Raw genomic sequence first — 24137 nt, forward strand, 5'->3', positions numbered from 1 at the left:
GCTTAACCATGTATTAGATCGTAGGTAGGTAGTTAGCTGTAGTTAGGTATTGTATTTATTATAGGTTAGTATTGTTGTTATTGTAGGTTTCCGTAGGTAATTGTAGGTTAGTATCGAAGCACGAGGCTAGCTAGCTAGCGGGTAGCTACTGGTAACGATTAGCAACGCTGGAGAGCTGTTTCCAATGTTAATGTAGTCCTAGCCAACGTTTAAATTTTTTGCTGCGTTATGCGTTATGAAAGGAACTAGACACGGACTTGAATTATCTGTTTAGTGTGCTAACACACTCTTGGCAGTTTGTTGTAACCAAGTATTGATGCTAAATTGTGTGTTAATGGATGCTAGCTTGCAAGTTAGCTACGGCGTCATAGCTAGGCTTCGTGGGTTGTTGTGGGTAGTTACTGTGTCTTGGCAGTGTCCTCGGCCGTGCCGGCTGTAGCACGAAGCTAGCTAGCTAGCCGTTCTTCAAACAAAGTCAACACAGTGGCCATTGCTAGCTCCCCAACACGACCAGCTAGCTGTACTGTAGTAGCTAACTACAATATACTTGTCCTAGCTAGCCAACGTCTAATCATTGCTGCGTCATGAAAGGAACTTGACACAGACACGAATGATCTGTTTAGTGTGTTATCACATTATTGGTGGTTTGTTGTGACCAAGTGTTGGTGCTAAACGGTGTGTTATTGTTATTGGATGCTAGCTTGCTAGTTGGCTATGGTGTCATAGTTGGCTAGCTGAATAAAGTGGGTTGAGTCTATTCCTTTAAACATTGAACCGCTGTGGTTCACAACAATTCTGATTTCTAAAGGCGGAAGTTGGGAGAGTTTTTGTTCGGGTGGTTCAGTGAAACAATTTTAGTTTCTGAGGTAGAAGTTTTTGGTGAGGGAGGCCCTGCTCTCTCCGCTCCCAGATGCTTAGCCCATTTCATTCCGATCTCCTCTGCATTTTTGTAGCCATTTGCTACAGCCTGTCAACTATGCCTCTGCCTATCCCTGTTCTCTCCTCTCTGCACAGGCTACACAAACGCACCACACCGCGTGGCTGCTGCCTCTCTAACCTGGTGGTCCCTGCACGCACCACCCACGTGGAGTTCCAGGTCGCAGGCAGCCTCTGGAACTGCCGTTCTGCTGCCAACAAAGCTGACTTCATCCCAGCCTATGCCAACCTCCAGTCCCTCGACTTCCTGGCGCTGACGGAAACATGGATCACCACTGAAAACACTGCTACTCCTACTGCTCTCTCCTCGTCTGACCATGTGTTCTCGCATACCCCGAGAGCATCTGGTCAGAGGGGTGGTGGTACAGGAATCCTCATCTCTCCCAAGTGGACATTCTCAATTTTTCCCCTAACCCATCTGTCTATCTCCTCATTTGAATTCCATGCTGTCACAGTCACTAGCCCATTTAAGCTTAATATCCTTGTCATCTATCGCCCTCCAGGTTCCCTTGGAGAGTTCATCAATGAGCTTGACGCCTTGATAAGTTCCTTCCCTGAGGATGGCTCACCCCTCACAGTTTTGGGGGATTTCAACCTCCCTATGTCCACATTTGACTCATTTCTCTCTGCCTCCTTCTTTCCACTCCTCTCCTCTTTTGACCTCACCCTCTCACCGTCCCCCCCTACTCACAAGGCAGGCAATACGCTTGACCTCATCTTTACTAGATGCTGCTCTTCTACTAACCTCACTGCAACTCCCCTCCATGTCTCCGACCACTACTTTGTTTCCTTTTCTCTCTCACTCTCCTCCCACACTACTCACTCTGCCCCTACACAGATGGTAATGCGCCGCCGCAACCTTCGCTCTCTCTCTCCCACTACTCTCTCCTCTTCCATCCTATCATCTCTTCCCTCTGCTCAATCCTTCTCCCTCCAATCTCCTGATTCTGCCTCCTCAACCCTCCTCTCCTCCCTTTCTGCATCCTTTGACTCTCTGTGTCCCCTATCCTCCCGGCCGGCTCGGTCCTCCCCTCCAGCTCCGTGGCTTGATGACTCATTGCGAGCTCACAGAACAGAGCTCCGGGCAGCGGAGCGGAAATGGAAGAAAACTAAACTCCCTGCCGACCTGGCATCTTTTCACTCCCTCCTCTCTACATTTTCTTCATCTGTTTCTGCTGCTAAGGCCACCTTCTACCACTCTAAATTCCAAGCATCTGCCTCTAACCCTAGGAAGCTCTTTGCCACATTTTCCTCCCTCCTGAATCCCCCCCCCCCTCTCCTCTCTCTCTGTGGATGACTTCGTCAACCACTTTGAAAAGAAGGTTGACGACATCCGATCCTCGTTTGTTAAGTCTAATGACACTGCTGGTCCTGCTCACACTGCCCTACCCTATGCTTTGACTTCTTTCTCCCCTCTCTCTCCAGATAAAATCCTGCGACTTGTGACTGCAGGCCGCCCAACAACCTGCCCGCTTGACCCCATCCCCTCCTCCCTTCTCCAGACCATCTCCGGTGACCTTCTCCCCTACCTCACCTCGCTGATCAACTCATCCTTGACCGCTGGCCATGTCCCTTCCGTCTTCAAGAGAGCGAGAGTTGCTCCCCTTCTCAAAAAACCAACACTCGACCCCACTGATGTCAACAACTACAGACCAGTATCCCTTCTTTCTTTTCTTTCCAAAACTATTGAGCGTGCCGTCTTTAGCCAACTCTCTTGCTATCTCTCTCAGAATGACCTTCTTGATCCAAACCAATCAGGTTTCAGGACTGGTCATTCAACTGAGACTGCTCTTCTCTGTGTCACGGAGACTCTCCGCACTGCTAAAGCTAACTCTCTCTCCTCTGCTCTTGTCCTTCTAGACCTGTCTGCTGCCTTTGATACTGTGAACCATCAGATCCTCCTCTCCACCCTCTCCGAGCTGGGCATCTCCGGCGCGGCTCACTCCTGGATTGCGTCCTACCTGACCGGTCGCTCCTACCAAGTGGCGTGGCGGGAAGCTGTCTCCGCACCACGTGCTCTCACCACTGGTGTCCCCCAGGGCTCGGTTCTAGGCCCTCTCCTTTTCTCCCTATACACCAAGTCACTTGGCTCTGTCATATCCTCACATGGCCTTTCCTATCATTGCTACGCTGACGATACACAACTAATCTTCTCCTTTCCCCCTTCTGATAACCAGGTGGCGAATCGCATCTCTGCATGTCTGGCAGACATATCAGTATGGATGACGGATCACCACCTCAAGCTGAACCCTGGCAAGACGGAGCTGCTCTTCCTCCCGGGGAAGGACTGCCCGTTCCATGATCTCGCCATCACGGTTGACAACTCCGCTGTGTCCTCCTCCCAGAGTGCGAAGAGCCTAGGCGTGACCCTGGACAACACCCTGTCGTTCTCCGCCAACATCAAGGCGGTGACCCGCTCCTGCAGGTTCATGCTCTACAACATTCGGAGAGTGCGACCCTGCCTTACACAGGAAGCGGCGCAGGTCCTGGTCCAGGCACTTGTCATCTCCCGTCTGGACTACTGCAACTCGCTGTTGGCTGGCCTCCCTGCCTGTGCCATTAAACCCCTACAACTCATCCAGAATGCCGCAGCCCGTCTGGTGTTCAACCTTCCCAAGTTCTCTCACGTCACCCCCCTCCTCCGCACACTCCACTGGCTTCCAGTTGAAGCTCGCATCCGCTACAAGACCATGGTGCTTGCCTATGGAGCAGTGAGGGGAACGGCACCTCTGTACCTTCAGGCTCTGATCAGTCCCTACACCCAAACGAGGGCATTGCGTTCATCCACCTCTGGCCTGCTGGCTCCCCTTCCTCTGCGGAAGCATAGCTCCCGCTCAGCCCAGTCAAAACTGTTCGCTGCTCTGGCACCCCAATGGTGGAACAAGCTCCCTCACGACGCCAGGACAGCGGAGTCACTCACCACCTTCCGGAGACATTTGAAACCCCACCTCTTTAAGGAATACCTGGGATAGGATAAAGTATTCCTTCTAACCCCCCCCCCCCCCAAATTGTAAAGTGGTTATCCCACTGGCTATCGGGTGAACGCACCAATTTGTGAGTCGCTCTGGCTAAGAGCGTCTGCTAAATGACGTTAATGTGCCCTTGAGCAAGGCACTTAACCCTAATTGCTCCTGTAAGTCGCTCTGGATAAGAGCGTCTGCTAAATGACTAAAATGTAAATGTAAAAATGAGAGCTGCGTGCATATGTGTCACAAGTGCTGTTAGATGACAATATTTTTCTGACCGTTTGGAACAGTGTAAACACTAAATACATTTTAATACCAGAGTTTCTTCTAACAATATTTTTTAAAGCCTTTATTACAGCATAATAAAGATATTAAAAACAGCCTAATTTGTGAAATTGCTTTATCCGACATGTGGTTGCGTGAGGCTTTGTGCTCACGGAATCAGTAGGCTATTAAACAAACACTCAAACAGGATATGTCTCATTTCTGTAGATATATATGGATGAGTTATAAAGCCAGGCAAATTTAACAGTTAGGTTGATTATAGACCTAATTAAGTTGGGGTTTCATCTCGCCTAAATTCTTAAGACAATTAAGGCAAGGGCCGTTTCCTCATCTCCTCATTCTGCTGCTGCCTCCGCCACATTGTTCTCAACACCAATACGCTGGTTAACATAGTAACATGGTCTAGGACAAGGCGCCAATTCAACGGCACACTGAAGATCACGTTTCAGAACCACGGACAGCAACCACTATCCAACGCGGGAGAAAGCGCATGTTATGGAATAAATATTATTTGTAATAGTGTTGCACCATTGTTCTCATGTAATATAACCATATACAACTTCAGTAGCACGTCTTCGAGTGATGGACTGTGCCATCCCCACGGCCTCCACAATGGATTAGTCCACTGAGAAAGGCGCAAATCAGACAGGTGTCTCGACTAAAGAAGTCTCGGTCAACCAACAGCCTATCGACTAAACGGGGTCAGCCCTAATATCAACCCAATGAAGTTTAGTGACGCTCAGAACACACACACACACACACACACACACACACACACCTCTTCTCCTCCTCAGTCTCCTCCCCAGATTCCACTTCCTCAGAGTCTTCTTCCTCCGAGTTCTCCTCTTCCTCTACTTCCTCCTCAGAGTCAACAGAGGACCGTTGGCGGGAGGTGAGGCGGTTGGCTCGCTGTTTGGGACGGCACTCAGGGCAGAACCAGTCCCCTTCTGGGACGGCCTGGACACAACACAGAGCAAAGGAGAGGTTTAGATTAGACCGGTACAGTTGACAGCAGGGTTACAGGTTTAGATGATTACACCGGCACAGTAGACAGCAGGGTTACAGGTTTAGATGATTACACCGGCACAGTAGACAGCAGGGTTACATGTTTAGATGATTACACCGGCACAGTAGACAGCAGGGTTACAGGTTTAGATTACACCGGTACAGTTGACAGCAGGGTTACAGGTTTAGATGATTACACCGGCACAGTAGACAGCAGGGTTACAGGTTTAGATTACACCGGTACAGTTGACAGCAGGGTTACAGGTTTAGATGATTACACCGGCACAGTAGACAGCAGGGTTACAGGTTTAGATGATTACACCGGTACAGTTGACAGCAGGGTTACAGGTTTAGATTACACCGGCACAGTAGACAGCAGGGTTACAGGTTTAGATGATTACACCGGTACAGTTGACAGCAGGGTTACAGGTTTAGATTACACCGGCACAGTAGACAGCAGGGTTACAGGTTTAGATGATTACACCGGTACAGTTGACAGCAGGGTTACAGGCAACCTGGAACTACACTCTTTCAGCAGGTTACTTTTGAAGAAAAGACAACAGGGTCCCCAAATGAACCTTGAAAGGTTGCATACCAATTTTTTGGTAGCAGAGGGGAAACACGGGGCATCCATAGACCAGGTGTGAAGAAAAGCATCATTCATCCTACCTTGAGTTTCGGGCGGACACAGTGGATGTGGTGTCCTCGGTCGCAACAGTCACACAGCAGCATGTTCTCTGCATCTCCCTTCCTGCGGCAGACCTTACAGCGGGCGTTGAGCAGGGACTTGGCCCAGATGACACTGCGCTCCAGGGTGGAGAGGTGGAGGAAGACCTGGGACAGGCTGGAACAGCCCAGCAGAGACTCCCTCCAACGCTCCTGGACCGTCTTCACCACCCGACCACTGTCACTACCGTCTGGTCAGAGAGAGAAGAGTCATACATTATTACAGTAGTCATCACCACCTGACCACTGTCACTACCGTCTGGTCAGAGAGAGAAGAGTCATACAGTCATACATTATTACAGTAGTCTTCCCCCAACTAGGGATGGGCATTTGAAATTATTTCACAATTATTTTATCCGGAGTGTCAACATACATGCGTTTTATAGAAAAACGACTTTTCCTACTTCAATGGGGTCTTGCTTGCGTGGCGCTCTCTTGTTTCAGCACAGATGGTGGGGAGGGACGCGAGATGAGCAGGGGCCAGTGTGTCTGACACGGAAGGAGAGAGAAAGTAGCCCAACTGACTCGCGCAAGTTAGACAAACTTGTTGCGGTGATAGATTATCATCTCATGTAAAGAAGCTAGCTAGCTACACTAGCCAGTTAAGTTAGTCAGCTAGCGAGGCCATTTTGCAGCACTTCCCGCGTCCATTCGTATTAAACAGCCTACCAGTTGGTTGATCAATGTAGCCTACTCCTTCTCATTTAGCCAACTTAATTACGTCATTGTTATTCCTTTTTGCATCGATTAGAAATCTCCCACTTCACCTGCTACACATGGAGCCTCTGACGGTAATGCTGCTTTGATTGACCGACAATTACAAGCGTGAAAAGTGTGTAGGCTACCGGTACATCTTTCTTTATTGGGCGCACTCAAAAACGGTCAAAACTTTTTTTCTAAAAATGTTGAATGTCATGGTCTATCCTTGTATGTAGCAATGTCATATTGATAATTTAATTTTAGACAAAGCATTTTACATTAAAAAAAGGCCTCTAACTTCTCAAAAATGAATACTCTCGCAAGTAATCGAATACTAAAGTCTGTTCGGATATTCGAATATCCGTGCCCATCCCTACACCCGACCACTGTCCCTACAGTCTGAGGTTCAGAAAGAGAAGAGACATAGTCAGGAAGGCCCAGAAAATCATTAAAGACTCCAGCCACCCAAGCCATAGACTGTTCCCTCCGCTTCCGCATGGCAAGCGGTACCAGTGCATCAAATCTGACACCAACAGGGTCCTGAACAGCTTCTATCCCCAAGCCATAAGACTGATAAATAGCTAACAATGGCTTCACTGACTGAGTTGCCCCTTGTATTTTATTTTTACACCATCTAAGCACACTCACAGGACTCTACACACTCAAAACACACATAACATGCGCACATATTTATACTGACTTCACACGCACTCACATACACTGCTGCTACTGTTTATCATATATCCTGATGCCTAGTCACCTTACCCCTACAAATATCATTGTAAATATGGTATTGGAACGGACCCTGTATCTAACTTCTTACCTACGCGTTCTTATTTCTATTTCTTGTGTGTTTTTGTTCTACCTTATGTTATTTTTTGTGCTACATTGATATTGATTACTGCATTGTTGGGTTTAGAGCTTGCAAGAAAGGCATTTCACTGTACTTGTGCATGTGACATGAAAAAACTTGAAACATGGCACAGAATACAGCCCTCCTCTCCGTCATCTACAATACAAGCCAACAGTCTTCACCACCCCACCACTGTCACAGCCCTCCTCTCCGTCATCTACAATACAAGCCAACAGTCTTCACCACCCCACCACTGTCACAGCACTCCTCTCCGTCATCTACAATACAAGCCAACAGTCTTCACCACCCCACCACTGTCACAGCACTCCTCTCCGTCATCTACAATACAAGCCAACAGTCTTCACCACCCCACCACTGTCACAGCCCTCCTCTCCGTCATCTACAATACAAGCCAACAGTCTTCACCACCCCACCACTGTCACAGCACTCCTCTCCGTCATCTACAATACAAGCCAACAGTCTTCACCACCCCACCACTGTCACAGCACTCCTCTCCATCATCTACAATACAAGCCAACAGTCTTCACCACCCCACCACTGTCACAGCACTCCTCTCCGTCATCTACAATACAAGCCAACAGTCTTCACCACCCCACCACTGTCACAGCACTCCTCTCCGTCATCTACAATACAAGCCAACAGTCTTCACCACCCCACCACTGTCACAGCACTCCTCTCCGTCATCTACAATACAAGCCAACAGTCTTCACCACCCCACCACTGTCACAGCACTCCTCTCCGTCATCTACAATACAAGCCAACAGTCTTCACCACCCCACCACTGTCACAGCACTCCTCTCCGTCATCTACAATACAAGCCAACAGTCTTCACCACCCCACCACTGTCACAGCACTCCTCTCCGTCATCTACAATACAAGCCAACAGTCTTCACCACCCCACCACTGTCACAGCCCTCCTCTCCATCATCTACAATACAAGCCAACCGTCTTCACCACCCCACCACTGTCACAGCCCTCCGAGCCGAGACAAACAGCAAATCACTCACTAATTCCCTTTAAATATATATACACAGTGAGGGAAAAAAGTATTTGATCCCCTGCTGATTTTGTACGTTTGCCCACTGACAAAGACATGATCAGTCTATAATTTTAATGGTAGGTTTATTTGAACAGTGAGAGACAGAATAACAACAAAGAAATCCAGAAAAACGCATGTCAAAAATGTTATAAGTTGATTTGCATTTTAATGAGGGAAATAAGTATTTGACCCCTCTGCAAAACATGACTTAGTACTTGGTGGCGAAAACCCTTGTTGGCAATCACAGAGGTCAGACGTTTCTTGTAGTTGGCCACCAGGTTTGCACACATCTCAGGAGGCATTTTGTCCCAAGAGTGTGCTCCTAATCTCAGTTTGTTACCTGTATAAAAGACACCTGGGAGCCAGAAATCTTTCTGATTGAGAGGGGGTCAAATACTTATTTCCCTCATTAAAATGCAAATCAATTTATAACATTTTCGACATGCGTTTTTCTGGATTATTTTGTTGTTATTCTGTCTCACTGTTAAAATAAACCTACCATAAAAATTATCAACTGATCATTTCTTTGTCAGTGGGCAAACGTACAAAATCAGCAGGGGATCAAATAGTTTTCTTTCACTGACTGACTGTCTATAATTATTATATTGTCATCTTATTTCAGGTTACCTTCATTGAGGTACAATCAGTCTTTTGCATGAGAGATCAGGCAGAGAGAGCGACCATCAAATCCATTATGCTAGAGGAAAAAGTACAAGATTTCATTTAGCCTTCCTTGTTGCCATCATCCTTACCTTCACTGTGTTGATCCTCATCTTTCTTCTTCTCTTTCTTCTTTGCCTTCTGGTCCTTTTTAGAGTCGTCGTCGCCTGTTGGAGGGGATGGCATAAGGTGAGGCACTGTTTTGCCATGACAGTCGAGAGATCAATTTGCACGTCAAACATATAAATCAAAAGCTCTGAACCCTAAAAGGTAATAAGCGGAGATAATAAAATAGGACACAGACCTTGATGGTTGGACAGGTTATGTAAAGAGAGCCCCTAAACTCAGCAAAAAAAGAAACATCCCCTTTTCAGGACCCTGTCTTTCAAAGATCATTTGTATAAATCTGAATAACTTCACAGATCTTCATTGTAAAGGGTATAAACACTGTTTCCCATGCTTGTCCAATGAAACATAAACAATTAAATGAACATGCACCTGTGGAACGGTCGTTAAGACACTAACAGCTTAGAGACGGTAGGCAATTAAGGTCACAGTTATGAAAACTTAGGACACTAAAGATGCCTTTCTACGGACTCTGAAAAACACCAAAAGAAAGATGCGTGAACGTGCCTTAGGCATGCTGCAAGGAGGCATGAGGACTGCAGATGTGGCCAGGGAAATAAATTGCTATGTCCGTACTGTGAGACGCCTAAGACAGCGCTACAGGGAGACAGGACGGACAGCTGATCATCCTCGCAGTGGCAGACCACGTGTAACACCTGCACAGGATCAGTACATCCGAACATCACACCTGCGGGACAGGTACAGGATGGCAACAACAACTGCCCGAGTTACACCAAGAACGCACAATCCCTCCATCAGTACTCAGACTGTCCGCAATAGGCTGAGAGAGGCTGGACTGAGGGCTTGTAGGCCTGTTGTAAGGCAGGTCCTCACCAGACATCACCGGCAACAATGTCGCCTATGGGCACAAACCCACCGTCGCTGGACCAGACAGGACTGGCAAAACGTGCTCTTCACTGATGAGTCACGGTATTGTCTCATCAGGGGTGATGGTCGGATTCGCGTTTATCGTCGAAGGAATGAGCGTTACGCCGAGGCCTGTACTCTGGAGCGGGATCGATTTGGAGGTGGAGGGTCCGTCATGGTCTGGGGCGGTGAGTCACAGCATCATCGGACTGAGCTTGTTGTCATTGCAGGCAATCTCAAAGCTGTGGTACCCTTCCTGCAGGCTCATCCTGACATGACCCTCCAGCATGACAATGCCACCAGCCATACTGCTCGTTCTGTGCGTGATGTCCTGCAAGACAGGAATGTCAGTGTTCTGCCATGGCCAGCAAAGAGCCCGGATCTCAATCCCATTGAGCATGTTTGGGACCTGTTGGATCGGAGGGTGAGGGCTAGGGCCATTCCCCCCAGAAATGTCTGGGAACTTGGTGGAAGAGTGGGTTAACATCTCACAGCAAGAACTGGCAAATCTGGTGCAGTCCATGAGGAGGAGATGCACTGCAGTACTTAATGCAGCAGGTGGCGACACCAGATACTGTTACTTTTGATTTTGACCCCCCCTTTGCTCAGGGACATATTATTCCATTTATGTTGGTCACATGTCTGTGGAACTTGTTCAGTTTATGTCTCAGTTGTTGAATCTTGTTATGTTCATACAGTTTTTTTGCTGAGGTAATACAGCGGGGGGAAAAAGTATTTAGTCAGCCACCAATTGTGCAAGTTCTCCCACTTAAAAAGATGAGAGAGGCCTGTAATTTTCATCATAGGTACACGTCAACTATGACAGACAAATTGAGATTTTTTTTTCCAGAAAATCACATTGTAGGATTTTTTATGAATTTATTTGCAAATTATGGTGGAAAATAAGTATTTGGTCACCTACAAACAAGCAAGATTTCTGGCTCTCACAGACCTGTAACTTCTTCTTTAAGAGGCTCCTCTGTCCTCCACTCGTTACCTGTATTAATGGCACCTGTTTGAACTTGTTATCAGTATAAAAAAAGACACCTGTCCACAACCTCAAACAGTCACACTCCAAACTCCACTATGGCCAAGACCAAAGAGCTGTCAAAGGACACCAGAAACACAATTGTAGACCTGCACCAGGCTGGGAAGACTGAATCTGCAATAGGTAAGCAGCTTGGTTTGAAGAAATCAACTGTGGGAGCAATTATTAGGAAATGGAAGACATACAAGACCACTGATAATCTCCCTCGATCTGGGGCTCCACGCAAGATCTCACCCCGTGGGGTCAAAATGATCACAAGAACGGTGAGCAAAAATCCCAGAACCACCCGGGGGGACCTAGTGAATGACCTGCAGAGAGCTGGGACCAAAGTAACAAAGCCTACCATCAGTAACACACTATGCCGCCAGGGACTCAAATCCTGCAGTGCCAGACGTGTCCCCCTGCTTAAGCCAGTACATGTCCAGGCCCGTCTGAAGTTTGCTAGAGTGCATTTGGATGATCCAGAAGAGGATTGGGAGAATGTCATATGGTCAGATGAAACCAAAATAGCACTTTTTGGTAAAAACTCAACTCGTCGTGTTTGGAGGACAAAGAATGCTGAGTTGCATCCAAAGAACACCATACCTACTGTGAAGCATGGGGGTGGAAACATCATGCTTTGGGGCTGTTTTTCTGCAAAGGGACCAGGACGACTGATCCGTGTAAAGGAAACAATGAATGGGGCCATGTATTGTGAGATTTTGAGTGAAAACCTCCTTCCATCAGCAAGGGCATTGAAGATGAAACGTGGCTGGGTCTTTCAGCATGACAATGATCACAAACACACCGCCCGGGCAACGAAGGAGTGGCTTCGTAAGAAGCATTTCAAGGTCCTGGAGTGGCCTAGCCAGTCTCCAGATCTCAACCCCATAGAACATCTTTGGAGGGAGTTGAAAGTCCGTGTTGCCCAGCGACAGCCCCAAAACAGCACTGCTCTAGAGGAGATCTGCATGGAGGAATGGGCCAAAATACCAGCAACAGTGTGTGAAAACCTTGTGAAGACTTACAGAAAACGTTTGACCTGTGTCATTGCCAACAAAGGGTATATAACAAAGTATTGAGAAACTTTTGTTATTGACCAAATACTTATTTTTCACCATAATTTGCAAATAAATTCATAAAAAATCCTACAATGTGATTTTCTGAATTTCTTTTCTCTCATTTTGTCTGTCATAGTTGACGTGTACCTATGATGAAAATTACAGGCCTCTCTCATCTTTTTAAGTGGGAGAACTTGCACAATTGGTGGCTGACTAAATACTTTTTTCCCCCACTGTAACTTCACTGTCCAATTTACAGTAGCTATTACTGTGAAAAAATACCATGCTATTGTTTGAGGAGAGTGCACAACAATAAAAAACATATCACAGCAACTGGTTTGATACATTCAGCTCTGAAGGTAAATAATGTATTCAGTAATCTTGCTCTGATTTGTCATCCTGAGGGTCCCAGAGATAAAATGTAGCATAGTTTTGTTTGATAAAATCCATTTTTATATTCAAATGTAGGAACTGGGTTCTACAGTTTGAACTCCTGCTGTCTCTGGCTCCACACCCACCCCGCCCGGCCATCTACAGTTGAAGTTGGAAGTTTACATACACTTAGGTTGGAAGTTTACATATTTTACATTTTAGACATTTAGCAGACGCTCTTATCCAGAGCGACTGAGTGCATACATTATTAGAATTTTTTTTTCATACTGGGTTGGAGTCATTAAAGCTTGTTTTTCAACCACTCCACAAATTTCTTGTTAACAAACTATAGTTTTGGCAAGTCGGTTAGGACATCTACTTTGTGCATGACACAAGTAATTTTTCCAACAATTGTTTACAGACAGATTATTTCCCTTATAATTTCACTGTATCACAATTCCAGTGGGTCAGAAGTTTACGTACACTAAGTTGACTGTGCCTTTAAACAGCTTGGAAAATTCCAGAAAATGATGTCATGCTTTAGAAGCTTCTGATAGGCTAATTGACATCATTTGAGTCAATTGGAGGTGTACCTGTGGATGTATTTCAAGGCCTACCTTCAAACTCAGTGCCTCTTTGCTTGACATCATGGGAAAATCAAAAGAAATCAGCCAAGACCTCAGAAAAAAATGGTAGACCTCCACAAGTCTGGTTCATCCTTGGGAGCAATTTCCAAACACCTGAAGGTACCACGTTCATCTGTACAAACAATAGTATGCAAGTATAAACACCATGGGACCACACAGCCGTCATACCGCTCAGGAAGGAGACGCGTTCTGTCTCCTAGAGATTAATGTACTTTGGTGCGAAAAGTGCAAATCAATCCCAGAACAACAGCAAAGGACCTTGTGAAGATGCTGGAGGAAACAGGTACAAAAGTATCTATATCCACAGTAAAACGAGTCCTATATCGACATAACCTGAAAGGCCGCTCAGCAAGGAAGAAGCCACTGCTCCAAAACCGCCATAAAAAAGCCAGACTACGGTTTACAACTGCACATGGGGACAAAGATCGTACTTTTTGGAGAAATGGCCTCTGGTCTGATGAAACAAAAATAGAACTGTTTGGCCATAATGACCATCGTTATGTTTGGAGGAAAAAAAGGGGGTTGCTTGCAAGCCGAAGAACACATTTTACATTGTACATTTTAGTCATTTAGCAGATTGAGTGCATACATTATTTTTCATACTGGCCCCCCGTGGGAATCGAACCCACAACCCTGGCGTTGCAAACGCCATGCTCTACCAACTGAGCTACATCCCTGCCGGCCATTCCCTCCCCTACCCTGGACGACGCTGGGCCAATTGTGCGCCACCCCATTGGTTTCCCGGTCGCGGCCGGCTACGACAGAGCCACCTGTGAAACACGTGGGGTGGCAGCATCATGCTGTGGGGGTGCTTTGCTGCAGGAGGGACTGGTGCACTTCACAAAATAGATGGCATCATGAGGAAGGAAAATTATGTGGATATATTGAAGCAACATCTCAAGACATCAGTCAGGAAGTTAAAGCTTGATCGCAAATGGGTCTTCCAAATGGACAATGACCCCAAGCATACTTCCAAAGTTGTGGCAAAATGGCTTAAGGACAACAAAGTCAAGGTATTGGAGTGACCATCACAAAGCCCTGACCTCAATCCTATAGAAAATGTGTGGGCAGAACTGAAAAGGCGTGTGCGAGCAAGGAGGCCTACAAACCTGACTCAGTTACACCAGCTCTGTCAGGAGGAATGGTCCAAAATTCACCCAACTTATTGTGGGAAGCTTGTGGAAGGCTACCTGAAACATTTGACCCAAGTTAAACAATTTAAAGGCAATGCTACCAAATACTAATTGAGTGTATGTAAACTTCTGACCCACTGGGAATGTGATGAAATAAAAGCTTAAATAAATCATTCTCTCTACTATTATTCTGACATTTCACATTCTTAATATAAAAGTGGTGATCCTAACTGATCTAAGACAGGGAATTTTTACTAGGATTAAATGTCAGGAATTGTGAAAAACTGGGTTTAAATGTATTTGGCTAAGGTGTATGTAAACTTCGACTTCAACTGTAGATGTGTGAAAGTTAGTGTATAAGCTAATGATCCATCATGTATGACATTCCTGGGAGTGTTTAAACTTACATTTTGTATTACCATATCATTTTTGTATGTTCTCTATAGTTATGTACTTGAAAATGTATCAATTGACCAATTCGGCACATTTGGGCAGACTTGATACAAAATAGTCCAGTATTGCAATGCTTCACTGGATCAATCTACACACACTGCTGTCATCTAGTTGCCAGAATCTAAATTGCGCCTAATCTGCAATATCATATTGTGGCCTTTTTCTTGCATTTCAAAGATCACATTTAAAAAATTTTAAAGCATGTTTTTTTGTTTGTATTATCTTTTACCAGATCTAAGTTGTTATTTCTCCTACATTCATTACACATTTCCACAAACTTCAAAGTGTTTCCTTTCAAATGGTATCAAGAATATGCATATTCATGCTTCAGGTCCTGAGCTACAGGCAATTAGATCTGGGTGTCATTCTACGCGAAAAAAATAATAATAAAAGAGTCAGATCCTTAAGAGGTTAACCAATTTAAAAACAATACTTTAGCAATGGGTTTGTGCAGTAAGCTATAGGCCCAATACATTACCACCGCATATTGTCTTTGCTTGAATTGCCCTGCCAATTAATGCATTGTTGTTCGGGCCATTTTAAAAATGTATATTAAAAACATTTGAGGTAGGCTATATTATCACACCGGTAATAGATCCATTGTTGTATTACTTGTGAAGCACAACCGAGTGAGCATACATTTAAATAATGTGCTTTTTATTTTACTGTGCCTGCATCTGATGGTCAGTCTCAGCGGAGGGAGAGAGCAGCAGACTGAGTGTCCGCCTCTCATCCCTCCGCTCTCCCTTTCCTCCACTGACTAAAAAGGGACACCATCTTCCAACTGATGCGAACCTTGAGTCGCACCGCATTATTTCTGCCTCAGGCACAAATTCATGTTGTTACTCCTATGAACAGAGAAAGTGAAATATCCTCGATATTAAAAAAGACCAAGCCGCTAATAATAACGCAAGCTTATCGATACACTTTCCTACTCATTAATTACAGCTGTAGTGCTTGTTGTAGCGCTGAGTGGAAACAGGAAGAACACGCATTTTATGGCTTATAAAAAGGTGTTGACAGTGTTGAGTAAGAACTTAAACTCACTAATAAAAACAGCAGCTCTTCGCTGTATTCATTGACAGTCTCTCTAGTCATGGTTTTAAACGTTTTGAAGTCTCATAGTATCAACTTTGCTGTATCTTTCTTTTATGCCTGCTACGTTACTGCAGACAGGGTCATCTGAGCCATCCGATTGGCCAAGGGTAGGCCTATAGTGCACTTAATTTGCTCTCTGGGCCCACCGGGAAGGTAGAGTTTGTACCTTTAGACACATGAAATGGTTCAAAATGGCAACAGTTCGCCTTCCCGGCACGCAAGGCAGCTGCACCTACCGCCAACAGACCGTTTGTTACAGAAATGTTTGACGATTAACTAGGAATGCCTTGGAGATCGACCAGTCGTTCGCGATCGACCGGTTGGTGACCACTGCTCTAGAAAGTTGAGTGAAGTTCAATCTCGTGCTTCTCTATGTGGGCTTACAGGGAACATTGTCTGTGACTAAAAGCTTGGCCTAAAAAGCATTTCAAGAGATTCTCAATTGCAATTTTTTAAATCCAGGAATAGTCTCAATCTGGATATCAAAATTACTACAATTAGCATTGATCGAAGTGTGCAAACTCTGCGTCTAAATGGCACCCTATTCCCTATAGGCCCTAGTCAAAAGCAGTGCACTATAAAAGGGACTAGGGTGCCAATTGGGACAATTTATTTTCTTTGCAGGAAGGCGTTATGATGTGAGAAGGAGGAGTAGATGGCCTACCCAGTGGAGCCTTGAGGAACTTTCTCTCGATTCCCTGCTGGATGTGGGCCAGGGCCTGAGCCAGGTAGCGGACAGTGTTGTTGACCAGCTGAGGGGTGCTGGTGGAAGCTGCGCTCATGCTCTCCCTCTTCAGCTCCTGTACCCTGAACAATGACACCTGTAACCTGAACAACAAGGACAAGAACGAGAGAGATTGTGTTAAACTTAAGACTGTGCTTCCTCGGGAGTCAAAGATACTATGGGGAGTAAAGAAAATAGAAAGGTATGTGGAATTTAAAAGACGTATTGCACCAGATGTTGCTCGTTCTTGGGGTCATGAGTTTCCCCATTAAACATTATGACAAACAAGTTCAACACCACATTTTTACAAGTCTGGTACCTATGCTTTTTCTCAACTAACTCACACTGTAACCATACAGTACCAGTCAAAAGTTTGGACACACCTACTCATGCAAGAGCTTTTCTTTATTTTACTATTTTCTACATTGTAGAATAATAGTGAAGACATCAATACTATGAAATAACACATATGGAATCATGTAGTAACCAAAAAAGTGTTAAACAAATTTAAATATATTTTATATTTGAGATTCTTCAAAGTAGCCACCCTTTGCCTTGATGACAGCTTTGCACACTCTTGGCATTCTCTCAACCAGCTTCACCTGGAATGCTTTTCCAACAGTCTTGAAGGAGTTCCCAAATAAGCTGAGCACGTTGGCTGCTTTTCCTTCACTCTGCGGTCCGACTTATCCCAAACCATCTCAATTGAGTTGAGGTCGGGGGATTGTGGAGGCCAGGTCATCTGATGCAGCACTCCATCACTCTCCTTCTTGGTAAAATAGCCCTTACACAGCCTGGAGGTGTGTTGGGTCATTGTCCTGTTGAAAAACAAATGATAGTGGGACTAAGCCCAAACCAGATGGGATGGCGTATCACTGCAGAATGCTGTGGTAGCCACTTGGTTAAGTGTGCCTTGAATTCTAAATAAATCACAGACACTGTCACCAGCAAAGCACCCCCACACCATAACATCTCCTCCTCCATGCTTTACGGTGGGAACTACACATGCAGAGATCATCCGTTCACCCACACCGCGTCTCACAAAGACACAGCGGTTGAAACCAAAAATCACCAATTTGGACTCCAGACCTAAGGACACATTTCCACCGGTCTAATGTCCATTGCTTGTGTTTCTTGGCCCAAGCAGGTCTCTTCTTATTATTGGTGTCCTTTAGTAGAGGTTTCTTTGCAGCAATTCAACCACAAAGGCCTGATTCACGCAGTCTCCTCTGAACAGTTGATGTTGAGGTGTCTGTGACTTGAACTCTGTGAAGTATTTATTTGGGCTGCAATTTCTGAGGCTGGTGACTCTACTGAACTTATCCTCTGCAGCAGAGGTAACTCTGGGTCTTCCATTCCTGTGGCAGTCCTCATGAGAGACAGATTCATCATAGTGCTTGATGGTTTTTGCGACTGCACTTGAAGAAACTTTCAAAGTTCTTGAAATTTTCCGTATTGACTGACCTTCATGTCTTAAAGTAATGATGGACTGTCGTTTCTCTTTGCTTATTTGAGCTGTTCTTGCCATAATATGGACCTGGTCTTTTACCAAATAGGGTTATCTTCTGTATACCACCCCTACCTTGTCACAACACAACTGATTGACTCAAACGCATTAAGAAGGAAAGAAATTCCACAAATTAACTTTTAACAAGGCACACCTGTAAATTGAAATGCATTCCAGGTGACTACCTCATGAAGCTGGTTGAGAGAATGCCAAGAATGTGCAAAGCTGTCATCAAGGCAAAGGGTGGCTATTTGAAGAATCTCAAATATAAAATATTTTGATTTGTTTAACACTTTTTTGGTTACTACACGATTCCATATGTGTTATTTCATAGTTTTGATGTCTTCACTATTATTCTACAACATAAAAAAATAGTAAAATAAAGAAAAACCTTTGAATAAGTAGGTGTCCAAACTTTTGACTGATAGTGAATATCTAGCTAACCTCTTGGTCTCCCCCTTCAGCTCCTGTAACATGACCAGTGAAACCTGTAACCTGCACAACATAAAAAATAAAAAAAAGATGCATGCTTTTTACTGATCCTGTGCAGTCTCACCTCGGAGAGTCAATAAAGATACATTGGGAATAAAAATATTTGGTGGCTATGGCTTTTTCTCAGACGTAACCATAATTAATCTCAATGTAACCATATTAGGGATGTGACAAATGGAAAAATGTTAACGTTTAAACTGCCATTTAAAAATTGGTTCTCCGTTAAAACGATAAGGAAAAAAATCATAGAATTCTGCTTGCTCCCGCAATGCGATCCGAGGCTCCGTACGGAAGGTGTGACAATTGTGGAGCCTGCAGAGGCCAAATCGAGCTCCGTACTGCATCACCATGCGCCTCACAAATGTTATAACAATGCGGAGGGCTCCATATAGCGCCGCATTGTCATGATTGGTTGACAGTAGGTGGGGGCGGGAGGTCCTGTATAACAAACTCACTTCCTTGACAACTTCCTCACAACAGCTCTGCGAAGCGCAAGAATGATGAATGCCCTGACTTCTGCAGAGACTGTATCACAGTAAATGCTGTACGGCCACTGCAGATGTCAGACTGACCATGCAGAGTCTTTAATGGTCCAATTGCGTATGTATGACCGCTAGGGCCGGGCAATGAAGTTATATCTACCGCAACCCTTAAAAAGACATAGAACGCAGCTACAGTAACACGTCAATAACTGATAACATTTCAGACTTTTTTTTTTGGTACCTTTTCAGACAGTGCCAGCATATAAATGTTCTATTGTTTCCCTGACAACAATAAGTGCTGCTGATTGATGTCCTGCTGTGTTTATTTTATTTTATGGTATGGTAGCTAGATGTGCTTTCTTTCTACTAAATGTCTCGGTAAGTCGCGACATTTAACAAACTTTAAAGTACTTTTTTAAACGGAAGAGTGGTCTGCGCAGAGGGCAGCAGGCTGGTTAGAATTTACAATTCTGGTCGCCTAGTGATGGAAGTCAGTCCCGCTTCAGAAGCAGCATTACTTTACAGACAAGTAAAATACCGCCCATATCGCCAGAGAAGGTTTCGTGTCAGTGTTTAAAAAGCCTTAGTGTAGCCTAGCCTAACAGACAAGCCATAGCGCTTTCAAAGGGCCACATATCTTTATATCTGAAAAGGGTAGGCCTAATCGATACAGACTATACCGGTAGCCTACTGTAATTTCATATAAGACAAACACACTCCCACCCACTCAGCAACGAAGAATAGCCTACCCCGTGCTTGCAAGACTGGCCCGAAGATACTGTACCTCTGTATCTCGGTCCCATAAATACCCTAAGCTAGAATATTCTACATGCAACAGACCAAAGACTGAACACTCCTGTCAGTAGCAAAGATTAAAAAGCAGGCAGGGCAGCTCGAGGGAGAGAGAGGCGGGCAGGCATGCGCATATGTCTTGGTAATCAACATCTCGCAATTTCTTAATTGTCTTGCATGCCTCGCAAATTCACCATGTAGCTTTAAGTTCCTCTTCCTCTGGTTCTCCTTAAATTACCCAACTTTCCCCAGGCCTTTATAGCCATATAGTCTAGTTAGGCTATAACACAGAACATTATGTTTTGTGATAACGGCACTGATTTTAATTATGTGGGGGGGATTTTATTTCTTTTTTCGGTTAGGGATTTTTCTTAACGTTAAGGATCCCAACTTCGTTTTCATGTTTACACCCCTAAACCATATTCATTATAGCTAGCTAACCTCGGTGCATATATGACAGACAGTACTATGATGCTGTGCATTTACAGTACTTACCTTTCTTTTTTCAAGTTGTTATTCATTTCCATGTTCTCCACATCACAGTTCTCTCCTTTAGTGACACCATTCTCCTTCAGCTCAGGGCTCAGTAGTTCATAGTGGCCTTCCTCAAGTGCTTTCCTCCATGCACTCCTCTCCATCACCTACGATACAAGACGTCAGACAATAATTACCAATGTTCTCACTTTTTATGCATTCAGATGCAATTCATAACTCAACAACATACAGCACTTCCGCATACCAGCTCATTCCTCATCTTACCGAAGTGTAAATACCTAATCATTACTTTAAAAAAAAGAACTGATTTGCACTAACTTAAGTCGCTCTGGATAAGATAGTATGCTAAATGACTAAAATGTCAATGTAATGCGGTTGCATCTCAACGTTATTACCATGTGAAATAAAACAATATTAAATCAGAAAGCGCTATTGACCAATCAAAGCCAGTGTACCTTGACTTGTCCCAGTGTACCCTGGTAGATGCGGTCCTCTATATCTAGCAGCAGGTCTCTCAGCCTATTGCCCATGAAGTCCTCAGCAGGAGCCGCTGTGCCCTCTGGGAGAGGAGCAGGGGCAGCCTTGGACTTGGCTGAGACAGCTTTGTTACCACCAGCCTCTGCTTTAATATCTGGAGGGAAAGAAAGACAGGCAAAACAGTGAATATCCCAAACGTCCAGTATTTCAGGATATTCCACTCACGCAGTCAATCATTCACTCCTGAAGCAATTGTCAGCTGAAGTGCAGTGAGACAAACCAACCAGTGGACTCGATGACAATTGTTGATGTAAAAAAGGGATTTATAAATACATTGGATTGATTTGCCATTTGGATCAGGTTGCTCTAGTCTAGCCAGAGGCCTCTCCTCTACAGTCTGGTAGACTGCAGTAGTCAGTACCTACCTGTGTGGTGGTAGCGGTCAGCGGCTGCTGTACCGAGGAGCTGTGCGATACGTTCCTTCTCCTGCACCAGGACCTCCTTCAGGCTGCTCTCCCTGTGACCCCGCGGGTTTAGGGCCTCAATCAGTGCCTCCACCTCCTGGGGACTGCTGTAGAAGGCCCACTGGTTAGGACGGTTCACTGGGGGAGCAGAGCTGCTCTGGACGGGGGCTGGGAGGATGGGTTTGGAGACAGGGCTTGTCTGGGAGAGGTCCTCTGGTTCTCCGGCCTCGTTCCGAGACACCTCCATCTCCTCAGCTTTGGCTGGCTCCTGGGGTTCCAGCATGTCCTCCGTCAGGCCGAAGTAGTCGTCCTCCACGAAGAGGGCAGGTGTGGAGGGGAAGAGCCAGTAGCGGCGGTAGAGGCGGTCGCGCCCCAGGGGGAGGATATAAGTGCAGGCTGCAGCCTTCTGGATGCGCTCCTGGAGATCCTTCTCCCTCGGCTGCTGCTCAGGGAGTTCCTCTGGGGTCAGGCCTGGGCTCACCTCCTCTTTAGGCTGCTTCTCCTTGGGATTGCTGCCGTTCTCTAAGGGTGAAATCAAACGATTGCGTTAGAATGGCAATATGGGACTAACCTGAGGGGGAAATATTTTACAATGCACATAGAACTGGACTATAGAATATAGAACATTTTCATTCCAAAATGTGCATTCTATTGTTCTGCGCAACAATTGATCAAGTCACACTATGTGAAAGGTTTCTATGATTGCTAGCAGTATGCCAAGATAGGCTAAGAGGACTGAAGGCTATTATTTACTCTTCCTACTCTTGTTGGTCGTCTGCTCCTCCTCGTCTTCGGTCTGATGTTCGTCCTTCAGGCTCTCAGTGCTGGTGTTCATCTCTTCAGTCTTCATGTCACCATTTCTTCCTTCCTCTTCCATCAGCTTTTCATGTTTCTCTTTCAGCTCTTTCAATTTCATCTCCTGTTCCTTCAACTTCTCCTCCTTCCTCTTGCGAACTCTGATGGCAGCCTCTTCCCTCTCTCTGCGGTGCTGCTCAGCCTTCAGTTCCCTGAGCTCCTGCTTGGCCTGTCTCTGCTCATCAGCGCTGTCCTCTATGAAGTCCCTGGTAGACACTAGAGTCAGCAGCTTCCCACACAACGCATGGAGGATCTTCAGCTTCTCACCTGGGACAGAACACCAGACAAATTACACTCAATTCAATAAACGTTACTTATTCCCAAGCATGGCTCTAAAGTGTGACAATTTTGGTTGCATTTGCAGCTAAATATTTTGCAGTGAGAACTGGAATTTTAATTTGGTAGCACCAGTGTGCCTAGAAAAAATAAATAAATTCCAGATATGTTGTAATGATTAAGCGTCGCTCTACCGTTGTTTCCAAGAGCCCTAGAGAAATAAAACAAAGTGTGCATATTCCTTAGCGTTGTGGTTGTACCATTACTACAGCGGAAACGGTGTGTTTCTAGACCAAAACAGTTCACAAGATATGACCCATATTACTGGTTGTCTGATTGGCGGGCCTGATAACTTTACTAGTAGGCTATATCCCAACACTTGGGGGCTCAGAAAGAAAGGAAAAGGGATAGCTTCTTCAGTTCTGCTTCTTTTGTTAGGCAACAACCTGAAGAGGCTGTGTGTGTGCCTCTCAGTCTCACCTGGCAGCAGGTCGTAGACAGCAGTGCAGGACAGCCTCTTGAGCAGCGCAGGGTTGGCCAGTCTCAGCTCAACACAGGGGTCGTCTGTAGAGCCGAATCCTCCACGTTTCTGGTAGCGGAACTTGGCGTTGGCAGAGTTGCAGTCAGGCCCCGATGCCAGGATGTGCAGCCTCAGGATCTCTGACAGAGTACAGCTGTCCAGGTCCAACTGCTTCAGACTGCAGCCTACAGAGACATGCATTGAAGAGTCAGGCTCGCAGTACAAAATTAACAAAATGTGCGAGTAGTTGTATATGAACATCGACTATATTAAAGGTTGTAGTCCTTCTCTCACCTTGGTGGAGCTGAGGCCAGGCAGCAGCCAGAGAAGCCACAGCACTGATGGCAGACTGGGTGGGGTCGGCATCATCGTCCAGGGCCTCACTCAGATCTGACAACAAGGAAGATTTACACACACTGACAAAACTACGATATTTCGCCATATGCTAAATCTTGTCATTAGTCAATCCTACAGCCTGGATGAAATGTCGCCATTGATAACGTTGCATTGCTCACTGCCAAAGTATATTTGGTGACCAACCACGATGGGTTAAGTAGACTAAACAGGGTGTTGACAGTAAACAAGCGTTGTCGAGGCCCGTTTCTGTCCCTACCTTTGGCGTCAGTCTCAGCCACCTGGTCGCGGGCCACCTCCTCCTGCTCCTCAGCTAGGGCCTGGAAGATGGCCGACAGGAAGAAGAAGAGCAGCTCACAAAGCGGCCCCTCAGGGTCCGAACCCACCAGGGCCTCCTCCAGCACATCTGGAACACACAGACAAGGCCCCACAGTCAGAAAACTCCTGACACAAACACTAAACCAGACTCACTGTACCAGCGTACTTTCACACTATGAACTACATTCAAATATCAAACATGGGTGATAAACCTAAAGTTGTAGAAGAGTGATTGTAAAAATACATTGTTTTGCCAGTGTTTCTCACCGAGTGTGAGGCCTTCTGGGAACTCGTCCTTGAGGTCAAAGAGCTCTCCAAAGGCTTTGAGGAACTCCAGCACCATGAGAGCATCTCCAAACAGCTCTGCAGGCAGACGGGTCTTCACCAGGATGGGGGCTGGGAGATCC

General features: G+C 45.6%; 1 protein-coding gene across 3 annotated transcripts in view; it reads right to left on the reverse strand.

The window, feature by feature from the left end:
• Positions 1-24137, reverse strand: part of baz1a (bromodomain adjacent to zinc finger domain, 1A) — a 43375-nt gene that overhangs the window by 5909 nt on the left and 13329 nt on the right. For 2 of the 3 annotated variants that reach the window (XM_084144466.1, XM_084144465.1), the window contains exons 11-22: positions 23998-24136; positions 23672-23818; positions 23353-23448; positions 23019-23243; positions 22161-22529; positions 21369-21929; positions 20922-21097; positions 20467-20612; positions 16639-16802; positions 9283-9357; positions 5862-6109; positions 4966-5144 (exon numbers count right to left, since the gene is read on the reverse strand). In XM_084144466.1, coding sequence (XP_084000592.1) covers positions 4966-5144; positions 5862-6109; positions 9283-9357; positions 16639-16802; positions 20467-20612; positions 20922-21097; positions 21369-21929; positions 22161-22529; positions 23019-23243; positions 23353-23448; positions 23672-23818; positions 23998-24136 — 2525 coding nt within the window. The remainder of the gene's footprint in view (positions 1-4965; positions 5145-5861; positions 6110-9282; positions 9358-16638; positions 16803-20466; positions 20613-20921; positions 21098-21368; positions 21930-22160; positions 22530-23018; positions 23244-23352; positions 23449-23671; positions 23819-23997; position 24137) is intronic. The other variant, XM_084144467.1, reaches the window with a different exon arrangement.

The sequence above is a fragment of the Coregonus lavaretus genome (assembly GCF_964263955.1).
Source record: "Coregonus lavaretus genome assembly, chromosome: 27".
In the NCBI taxonomy this organism is placed as follows: Eukaryota; Metazoa; Chordata; class Actinopteri; order Salmoniformes; family Salmonidae; genus Coregonus; species Coregonus lavaretus.